We start from the raw sequence: 12040 nt of genomic DNA on the forward strand, positions 1-12040 counted from the left end.
ATCAGTTTTAATCATACACAAGTTACACTTACTAATTAAATAACTTCTCGCATCATGTTGAGAACTTGTCAACAAAAGAACGGAATAACGTCTTTAATTTCCCGACCCGTGGATGGCTCTTAATATTTCCCAACCAAACCATCGTCGAAACTGACGGGGCAAAAGGTAGTCTAAGAATTACTTTGTTTTTATGCAGGTTGCAAACAAATTTACCAAGAACATATTAAAAAAATAACCCACAATAGATACTTAGGTAATAAATGCAGGAAGAGTTAAAAAATAATCGCAGATAGAAAAAAAATCGGTGTATTTTCAAAGGCTTATATTATTATCACTAAGTATTTAGTAGAAGCCGAATAATCTCGCGAAGCGAAGCGAAACGACAGTAATGTAAAAGCAGATTTGAATGCCTTTCTTTATAATATGTTAGGAATAAAGTATAAATATACCCGAGGCTAAGACCAGGGGCTGTACAGCACCGAATTTAATCCCTTTCAAGACATATACTATTGAGTAATCTAATGTCAATTATTTTTAATAATTGACAAATAAAAAGTGAAATGTAAAAGGCTCATGTCTTTTTAAATTTTGTTTTGTGAGATATTGACTATTCATATTAAAACCGCACAGAATAACTTATTATTTATTTGATTATACAAATAATATAACTGGTTAAATATGTCGGTAGATATTAATTATAAGAACGTTATCTCGCGTTCGATATCTTTGCTGCAGCTTAATGGTCGACAGTAAGCCCTTGCTTCTTTGTTCATCGCCATATTTGCAAGAGGGAGACAGCTATCTTTCTAACGCTTCTTACCGTTAGATAAGAAGATTAGTACCTACAATATATTATTATTATATAAAACTTACCTAGAGAATTGGCTAAACAAAACAAAACAGACAAAAAGATGTTCGATTTAGAAAGTGCTGTGTTCATTTATGCCTACGAAGCCATAAAATATTTTCCATTTGTTCCATTTTTTTTTGTTTTAAACGAGACTTTACAAATGGAAAGAGTGTGCATATTACAGAATGCTTTAATTATTATTGCTTTGCTATCCTAATTGACTTCAAAAACTATACGATGTTTAAAAGTGCGTCAAAAAAGGACACCGCATTGGCATTCCAAGAATAAGCATTAGCTGCCCTGTCTTAATCCAGAGAGGATGGCTAACAAAACTTCTGGCTGTTGGTTGGTTGTTGGTGGTGGAGAGAGCTTAGGCGATGCTGAATATGATTATGAACTCGATATGCCATTACACATCGAGTAGGATATTTATTTAATAATAAAATATTTGTTACCACGATAACCACTCAATAATTAATAATATATCCGATTTAATAAATATATAACGAAGAGATAAGTTCTTAAAATTAAGTACACAAACAATAAGCGCAAAAATTTAGCGACCGAAAATTTAAAAAAAAGCAGCCATCGCAACCTGAAGATCTAATGTAAAACACCAATGTGGATTACATTGGTGTTTTAGATTAGACCACTATAACACTATATAAATATTATGCCATCGAAAAAATCCAAAATTTTGCAAAGATATTCCTAATACCTGCCGAACCCGCCTGCCTTTTCATTGCGAAATGAAGTTCTCTTAATTACAAATGTCTAAAAGTCAGCCAGGATACTATTTATCATTACAGACTTCGCTATTTATAGGTAAGTATGTATTTAGGGCATTTGTTCCCTCGCTACCACAAAATATCTAATGTTGAGTGCCGATAAACATTAGGATAAGATAAGTAATAGATAGAACCTTGACAAGGTATCACATGGTATGTGAAAGTTGCTGGTAAATAAATTCCGTTATAGGAACAAGGTCGTTCTGAGTAAAAGAACGTAAATTTCGTTAGGCGTCTGTCAGGGGGCGTAGCTCAGATGGTAGAGCGCTCGCTTAGCATGCGAGAGGTACCGGGATCGATACCCGGCGCCTCCAATCTTTTTGATTAAATAATTTTAACATCACATCTTTTTTCGTTTTATTACTAAAAAGTAGACCGATTTTATTTTATTTTCAAAGTCATCAAAGTCAAGTACTGTATGACATTTTTAATTATCGCGGTTTGCAGTCTTCAGTGATGCTTTATCTAACATGCGGTTGAGAAAATATATCATTCTATTGTTCTATTCCTGTATCGTTGTTGGTAACCGCATTATGTAGGTCCCTCTGTCCATATATTTATTATTAGAATCAACATTCAACATAATCAATCATTTTTTTTCTGAAAGACATAATTTAGTAAAAAATTGAATATTATTTATTGGTCGTTATGTATGTTAACCTGCATGGAATATATATAATCAATTGTAATGTTTTTGTTAAAACAAAATACGTGTTACTTTTCCCTAAGAAACGTAAAAAAGGTTGTATAACATTATGTCATCTTTATTTTTTATTTTACTTGTATTGTAGTGTATGTAAGTGTTATTAGTAAAAAAAAAGTAAGATGGATAATTAAATGGTTTAAACGTTACGACTTCCCAAGTCCATCAATGTTCACAATACTGAATAATACCGGCTCACTGGAGAGTTTCTAAGACTCAAAGGGGTTCGCAACAAAGTAACAACGGCGAAGGGACGACAGTATTATTGTGAGTACTGCTTTGAGTTAAGAACTAAGCTCGAGGAAGTTCGACAAGTGAATGATAAATATTTAAAGAATATTTTTCAGAACCATTAATATTAGGAGACTTAAAAAACAACGAATCAAATCTCTGAACAAAATATATCCTCAGTGAGACCCAAGCGTTTTTGACAGTGAAACATTGAAATAGCCTCTTTGAACTGCTCTAATCTCTATGAAATGATAATTTTCTCAATACAAATTAAAATATATATATATATGTATGGCCGGGCAAAGACCTGCTGTTCTCTAAAGAAGTTTCTCACGATGTTTGTTGCCACTAATTAATATTTGTTGAATACACATGTGTATTTAATAAACATTATTTAGTTAAATCCACGTGTCGTATCTACAGGGTTGTATCAGCTCTACAATTTCATTTTCCTAGCAACTTTATATTTAAAACTATTTTCAATAGCTTATGAATTTTATTCTGTTTCATTTAATGAAGCTTTCTAAGGATTATAACTATGTATACGTAGTTGTTTTTTAACTTCTTTTCACACGTCCTTACATTGCTAATGCACCACCAACCTTAAGAATTTGATTTTATGTTCCTTGTACTTGTATTTATACTGGCTCACTCACCCTTCAAACCGGAATACAAAAATACTGAGTACTGTTGTCTGCTGTTTGCCGGTGTAATATCTGATGAGTGGAGTACCTACCCAGACAGGCTTGCACAAAGTCCTTCCACCAATTAAAAGCTTAGAGTTGGATTGAGAAATATGCAACCTTAGCTTTATCTTCAATATCAGCCCCTGTTTTAGATTTTCATGACGTAAACGTTCAAGTCAGTCCAATCTAAGTGCTAATATAAACTAAAAAATATTTCGTTAAATAATATAAATAGACTAGACAAAAGAACTATTAATAATTTTTAACAAAGTCAAAAAATATTTCACATAAAAACACAGTCATATTTACTTCTTAACGTTATTATATAAGTACATATTTATTTATAATACTTTAATTCGAATATAGTAAATAATACTTTTGAACACAAACAATAGTAGTTGTGCTTAGAAAAATACATCACGTCCGTTTGCTACTTAAATGAGTTCAGCTGAATATTTTTTGTTATATTTTAACCAACATATAAATAACTAAATTGCTTAATAACCAAACAATTAGTATTTAGGAAAATAAATTACGTCCGATTGTTCATTAAATCTATATTTTTCATAATTAACAAATCGATCTTTAGTTACTTTATTTTAAAATAATATTTCACTTTTAGTCATTTTGTATTCATTAAAAGTTTTTGAAGTGTTTGAATGAATCGGGTTCATTGTTTTTTAAGGAAGTTTTACCTGGCGCGGGTTCGGCTAGAGCTTGTTTTTTTTTTACATTCCTGCAACAGCTGATCAACAAAACAAACCCACATTACTAAGTTTCCATTGGGTCTCGAGTCTCGACACACCCTTCTGATATCATTTGTGTAAAGGCAAGCACATACCGAAAGTAGCCTTATAATCTTTTATTACTTCTGACGATAATACAATGCGTAAATATAAAATTTTACTCTTAGAGAGAAAGGTTTTTTATTTTTATTATTGAGTGGCTTTAATTAAAAGTTGATTGTAAATTTAAAACATTTATTATGTACCATTGCACATTCACTCGTTTTATTCTCCGGTTATAAATCATACAGTAATTAGCAGAGTTATAAAAAGAGCGAGGTCAGTGAAGTTTATAGTCTGAGGAATATAACAATTTTTAAGTTACTCATTAAACTAGTATCATTTTTTAATTATAAATTTTCATTCTTAAAGAACTATAACTTTAGATTTCTCTACGTTTAAATACAGCAAAACACTACAAGGCATAACATCATTATGAATCAGATGCTCGTGTGAAAAACGCCTATCTTTCAAGAATACTTTGGCAGCAACAAGTGGAGTAACATTAGAAATAAAAAAAAATCTAAATCGTAAAGGAACATTGGTCATCCGGGAATTACAATTGTGAGAAACATTCTTCAAATATACAATTTCTTAATAGCAAGCGTTATACGGAAATATGTAAAAAAACACAGCATTGACAGCGAGTGAAAACGTGCTGGAATTATTGTTTTAATAAAGAAGTACGTGATTAATTAAAATACGTGATCTTTCTTTCAAATAATATAAGCGTTGCGGAATAAAAATCAAGTGACCTCAAACATTATGAAAGTAATTGTAGTCATGTGTCGAAACAGCTGAAATACTTGGATAAAATGTATGTTTGAAATGTGTTGTAACAAATGATATTGAAACTTACAATATCATGGTCGAAGATAAAGCATTAGTTATTTTACGTTATGTAATTTTGTACATAATTCAAACTTATATTAAGAAGATATTATTTACTTACAAGAATATCGTAATGATAAATAAGGCACCTTTTATTCATAAAAATTAAAAAAATTTATACTTAATTAGAACAATAACTACGGTGAAAAATAAACCAACGTAACATTAAATTGACAAATTATAGCGTCTATATCGAATTATACTGTTTGAAAATTAGGAAAGTATTTAATACGGGATTAATAAAAAACTTCCATTATGCATTCAGTATTTTATTATATACTTATAATACAATAATATAAAATTATACACATGTATAATTAATTCATATTCTTTTATATTTAAATTTTTCTATTAGCTTGTGCTGTTTACCTTTTCTAGATTCGTTTCCTTATCTATTATAAGGTCATTAAAAAGTAAAACAAAAACATTAATGATGCTAATATAAATACACCTAATAGATGTAAAAACGCTTAATGTAAGTACCTAATAAGTATTCTAATAACTATTATTACTTCTAACGTCCACGTAACGGTTATGTTTAGCAAGTTACTGTTAAGTTCTCTTTCGCTTTCGATAACAGCAAACACTTTCATTACTTTTTGATTGCATTTGCATATATGATGGCATGAGGAAAATTATTCACAAAGCCATTATGACGATTCCACTTTATACGCTAAATATAAAAAAATACAAAGGAGAATTGTTTCCACGAACGGTGTAATTATATAAATTCGTCGAGATAACGGAATAACAAGTGCGAAGAATGTTCGCAGGGACAGCATTACGCGATCTTAGATGTGTTCCAATTATTCAATTTGTGCGTAGATGTAACGAGGCTACGTTAATAGTGTTGCATAAGTGGGGTGCATCTGCTTGACATTTGAATCGACCCCAAATCCGAATAGAAACTGTGTCACGTATTAGCCGGCAAGCAAGCACCGGCATGGCCGCAGCGCGATGTTGACGACGGCGAGCCGCGAGTTGCGTTGTGCAATCCCGTTAGCACTCCTCCACTCCACGTGCGAACCGAGCCGGCGCGCCTCAATGTCGCCCGTGGGCGGCCGCCCGCTGAAAATAGCGAGCCCACCCGAACTCTACCAACGGCCCGAAGAGCACCGAGAGCAGCCGTTTCGTTCGTACGCATAACCTTTCCTTAACTCCTTCTCACTCGGCTGAACAGCTGAGTATCAAAACAAAGAAGCGAGACGGGCGGTCGCCGCTCCCGCTCGCCGGCCGGCCGGTGTCGCGCCGCACGCACGCCAGTTCTTGTTTGAACCGTGTCTATTAAGGTCGTCCGCAGCGAGCTTGCGCGCAAAGTTTACTGCCGCGAAAGGGTTTTCCTTTGTCCCGATCTTCGAGGACCTTGCCTTCGTATTATGTTTCCGCGCGAGAACCGCGATCAGCCTCGGCTTATTGAGGAGCCGAACCTAGTTGAAAGTACGGTATCGAACCGAAATTCTCGTGGTTCCCCAAAATTTTGTGACGGATACCCCGCGAAACGTGTGCGTCGGGCGATTTGAAAATTTTGAGTGAACTTGTGACAGAAAGAAGTGTGAACTACGGATTAATAATAAATACCTCTGTTGTATATTTTTTTAAAGAGGCTAATTGAACTCTAAGCATCATGTCAACCGGCAAGCGCTTAGCGAAGCGCTCTATCATAGGGACCCGCGTAGCGGCTCTCAGTGACGATGGACTTTATTACTCGGGCATGATCCAGGCTGTAAAAACACCGGCAGCATTTCCGGAAAACAACAATTGTATCAACTTGACTCCAAACACCCGTTACACGGTGCGGTTTGATGGGGGAAAAATGATTCGCGAGTACCGCGATGCGGAGCTCATAGGACCCGGATTTCGTGGATTGGCCGGGGTTCGCTTGAAACCCGGTCAGCGAGTATTCCTCACGTACAATGGTCGCGAGGTCCGAGCCGACGTGTTGGAGCACGATCACGACACCGACGAGCTTCGAGTTCAAATTCACGTACCAGCCGCTGAAGTAAGATTTTTATTATTATTATAATTAATATCACAGTAATTTAAAAACTGACTTTAAAAAAGTAATTCAACCTTGCTCTGCCCCAACTCCAAACTCTACTTCTTTATATTCTAATCTTGTACGTACAACTGCAACAAAAGACATCAACGCAATGTAGAGTCGTCGTTTTAGGAAATCAGTGACGTCGAAGTGGATTGAAAAAACTTCCTACCTACAAATTGCATGAATGTCATGAAACATTCAGTCATTGGCATTAGAGGTGTTGACATTGCGACAACATTGATGTAGACAAAGGTTTTATGAGACGACGGAGGGACGGGAGAGAGCGGGCGCGTGCAGCGAGCTATTGACCCCGGCTGCACGTGGGGCAAGTGACGTGCATCGTGCACCCAGCCCCGGCACCCATACTCGCCCGCACGGCTCCGCTGCACGCCTGCACTAACTACGCATCACCCGCTATCGCATGTAACGCACCGATGCCACTTATCGCCGGCCGGCGAGATTATTCTAGTCGCCAGTGACCAGTTATTGCGCGGACGATGGCTAATTTTATTCTTGCCAACGCAATAAACTTGTCTTAAACATTTGAACTAGAATTCCAATAAAGAAGTAACTAACCGAACACACAATCACTGATTCCTTCACGCTATTAGTACTCGTAAAGTGATTAGAAACGTTATTAAAGTTTGAAATTAATAATATTTATTTAGATCCAATTGTACATCACACAATACTTGTTTACGACTAAAAAGCATAATTTAACTCGTGCGTCACAATCGCTGTGAGACATTTATCTACGTGTGGAAACGGACGGTGTGGCGCACCATTTATGTTGTAGTTATGTCTGAACGGTAATCTTCCCTAATTACTAAAATATTTAATTTTATCTAGTCTCTGATGTGCATACATTAATCATTTATTAAATACAACCTTTAAACAACATATAAAATGTAAATACGTGTTTAATCTCGCTACAATTGATCATAATCACCGAGATGATTAGCTACTGTAGATAATGTGAGGTGTGGTCGTACAGTTTTTATATTCAAGGATGTAACACGCTTCACATTTTAACACTGATCAGTGGACATGAGTAAAGAAGCACGCACGTGCGCTAAATTCGGCCGAGTGCGTACCGTTACCGCTACGCACTGAAATTGGAATTTCAATTTCTCCCACGTGATTTAAAACGATATCTTCGATAGCCGCATTTTAAGTGAAAACGTGTCGCTATTACCCCACGTTTCCATGATGATTTACATTGATATTAACTTGTAATACCAGCCGGCCGGCTACCAGCCACGTAACTCCTCGCGCGCTAAACACAATACCACAATCTTATCGCGTGAGCTAATTACATTGACCACAATATTATTTTTATTCTTTAAATAAATCAAGACCAGATAATTATACAATTTACCAGCTGTGGCATTTTAATGTGGGCAAAAACCACTAGTTTACACCGAACTTGTGATCGATCAACTCGTTTGACAGGTTTTTGTATCTCTTTATTTAATTGTTAACACCAAGACTTACGCACGAAGTTATGGTATTGATTGCTTAACAGGATCTCGGGCATGTTATAGATTTCAAGATATTATGTTATGCTTTCGTTTGTTTTTGAGTTATTGGTATAGAAATTGTGTCGAATTGAGAGCTGGTGCAATGAGGAAGGAGCGGCGACGCGGCGCGTGTGCCGGCCTTGCGCGTAAACACGGTGACGTCGCACGCGATATCAGCGTGACGCGCCGCCACGATCTCTCGCTCACTCACTGAATAACATTTTCGATAACGAGGCTAAATCATTATGTAGTTATGTATAATGTATTAGTTCGAATCCATTAACGATAATCAAATTAAACAATAATAATGGCCTTATTAAGTTATTCGCATTTAAAATAGGCAAGAATAAATACAAAAGTAATTCTAATCGCTGACAGTAAACTACCTAATAATATTATATTAGTAAATAATGTGCTATCTGAAAATTACAAACACTCGATAAAAACAACTCTAATGCGCAGTTTTGGTTCCCCGCTCGACTAATGTCTGATAACATGCGTACGAGTTGAGATTTGATTGCATCGTAATTACGTCACTGTAATTGTATAAAACAATTTCAATTTTCATACATAGTCATATTTTCTCATGAACAACTTGGAAATTACATTGACCGTCATTTCGTACTTATTTATGTGGAGAATAATTATTATCAGAATGACGCGGTATTCCCCGGCTCGGCGGCCGACGCTTGCGATCGTCACACGTTATTTACACTTTTACACTTGGCAAATCCACGACACGTTAAGCGGAATTGAATAAAAAAAATTCTGACTCACACTATCTACTACATTCATAGTATTACTTATTTATTGAAACTTGAAACACACAAATCTCGTTTCTGTTTACAACGCCGACTAGCATCTCATTGTTAATTCATTATATAATATCGACTACGATCGGTATTGACCTAAGCAAATTAATAGATAAAACAAAGATGTTGTAATCTTGAAGAGTATCTTAAATAATTCACCTTCTCGATTCATATATTTTTAAAGTTCTTACAAACGCAGAGCGGACGATCATTATGTAGCAAGCAATAAGATATAAAAATAAAGAGTGCGCGGCCGAGAAATAAGGTCACCGACAGGCCCGGAACCACATAACGGTATTCGTTACAAAATCGCGTCAAGAATTATTTTCACGTGCGCGCGGCGCCGCCCGAACCGTTAGTCGGTGGCGATGTCGGCTCAGCACCGGCTAACCTCATCGTTGACTTGTCCGAGCTAAGTGGAACGCTACCGCTATCGCTAATGACCACAACCTAAAAAGAACTCACACGTGTATTAAAATCGCCTTTCGATACGATGACAAAACAATTCGTCTTAGATTTCACTTTTAAACACCTCGACAATAATAATTTCGATATTTTTGTACGATAATTTTCATGCTTCTGCGTTGCCTTTCGATTACCGATGTCGTAAAGGAGCGTCGATCGGACACGGCAACTGGCGTACTGCAAGCCGCAATGAGTGTGAAAGTGCCACTCACACCTGCACTGTTTCAGACTTCATTCACTTTTACACATAATAACGTACATACATCCATAATGCGGTATTTTTAAATTATCTCCGTGATTGTACAGCTCTAAGCTTTTGTAAATATTGATACATGCGAGAGATCGTAGCTAATTACTGTTATGGCTTTGCTGTTAATAAAACTCCACTCACGCCTATAGTTTTATTTCAATAACAAATCTTATTTTACCGCTTAAAATATAAATATTAAAAAAAACTCGAAGAAAAAGGCGTGATTTTAAGTAAAATGCAATATGTCCTCAACGGTGAAATATAAATCTCGCTTTCACCACAAGAAATTCCGCAAAGGCTAAGAGAGCAGAACCGTATTTCAATGTATACTGTATGATTTCGTTACGAGCGAAAGGATTTCAGAAACGAACAGTAATGCATTTAAACGCATGATTTTTCTATCACATTTTTTTAACTAATAAATACGCGTTTATAGAAGTTGGTGTTGCGTGAAAAATTTGCGTGTATAATATCCATTTCACTTGTAAAACTTAGCTCTAATATATTGGCAATTTTATTTGAAGTACCGTTACGACATGAGTATACGATAATAGCAAACAAACGAAGAAAATAAAGAAAACGCCGAGCTTGAAACTTTACGTTACATGAAATATTGAATTTATATCAAATTTGAACATTTCGCGGAGAAGTATAAACTAAGATAATCCATTAAATCATATACCTATGTATGAATGTTCCGATGCAATTTACAATTTTCTCCTTCGATAATTTCCAGTCGTACGTGACTTTTTTGTCGAAGCAAATGCGTGAAAGGAACTGGCGAGCTGAGATCGACCATCGTAAAGAAACCATGGGAAGAGAAAACGACGAGTCCCAGCGCATGCGCACCATGTTTATTACACACACACAAACATCGATACGTAAGATACAAATTCGATCCGTAAATGTAAAAGATCGTTCATAAACGTTAATAGTATTGATAAATTGAAACATCAATAGACAAACACACGAGCAATACGTAAACCATTAGAAAAACCATTCATAAACTAAGTATGTAACTACATATATCGTTGAAACAAAGAGGTAGCTTGAACGCGTTCAAGCCACATTTTTCAATACATTTCGTAACTTCGTGTTACGTAGCAAAATGCGCCTAGTGACACTGTTTCTAAATAAATCAAGGTTGATAAGATAATATTGTTAGTCGATTTGCCGGTACAAGTCATCAAGGGGCTGTCGAGAGAACGCGATAGTTAAACATGAGCTACGATTTAGGGCACAAGCCGGATACGCTAACTCAATATGAAGTTCACGAAATAATATTGTTTAAAGTACCTGCACGCTCAGCTAATACATAATACTACATACATTATAATTAGTAATCTGCGCTAAAAGAACCGCTACATTAAACCCTTTGATATTAATATCGTCGTTATTCACTTGGAATGAAATGTGAAATGTTTTTATACAGTATCATGAAACAATAGAGCATAACTATGTATCTCTTCATAATTTATTTAATTTAAATTGGATTCTTATTGAAAATATAAGTTATTATTATACATAATTATGAGTGTTAAAATATTAAAGTATTAATCATGTAACAGATTATTGAATACAATGAAAGAACACTTTAAACTATCACTGAAACGGAAACTATTAAAGTAGCCTTCTTATCTATTTTAATAATGGAATATAATTAATATTTCACTATTGTACTTAAACTATTTATTATACGTTAATATTCGTTTGACCAATATTTGTCTTTTGAACTATGAATTTAAAGGAATAATAAAATATAACTCGTTTTTTTTTGTATACATACGTATAATAAATCTTTTTACGACGTAACATATTTGATAGGATTTATTTAAATAATTTAAGTAACTAATTCAATTGTGTAAAATAATATGAAGTGCGGAATTTAAATCAACTATTTCATTCAAAATTTAAGGTAATAAAAGAAGCAGAAACACAATCCTAACGCTCACTATAAAATAGCTCGACTAATGTATTCGACCTACATTTAGTGCCGAAACAGCGAGAAGATGATTGAC

General features: G+C 35.1%; 1 protein-coding gene, 1 long non-coding RNA gene and 1 other non-coding gene across 3 annotated transcripts in view; 2 read left to right on the plus strand and 1 right to left on the minus strand.

The window, feature by feature from the left end:
- The first annotated feature begins 1879 nt into the window (after window positions 1–1879).
- Window positions 1880–1952, plus strand: Trnaa-agc. Its single transcript has one exon. It is a non-coding gene; the product is annotated as a tRNA-Ala (tRNA).
- A 3438-nt stretch (window positions 1953–5390) lies between these two features.
- LOC124540918 (zinc finger protein 704) overlaps window positions 5391–12040 on the plus strand; it is a 46620-nt gene continuing 39970 nt past the window's right edge. Inside the window, exon 1 of the mRNA XM_047118695.1 lies at window positions 5391–6933. Coding sequence (XP_046974651.1) covers window positions 6559–6933 — 375 coding nt within the window. The 5' untranslated portion in view covers window positions 5391–6558. The remainder of the gene's footprint in view (window positions 6934–12040) is intronic.
- On the minus strand, window positions 6744–11348 carry LOC124540934. The gene is made up of 3 exons (XR_006967182.1): window positions 7145–11348; window positions 7005–7061; window positions 6744–6928 (listed from the first exon to the last, which is right to left on the minus strand). It is a non-coding gene; the product is annotated as an uncharacterized LOC124540934 (long non-coding RNA).

Source organism: Vanessa cardui, chromosome 2, assembly GCF_905220365.1.
Source record: "Vanessa cardui chromosome 2, ilVanCard2.1, whole genome shotgun sequence".
Classification (NCBI taxonomy): Eukaryota; Metazoa; Arthropoda; class Insecta; order Lepidoptera; family Nymphalidae; genus Vanessa; species Vanessa cardui.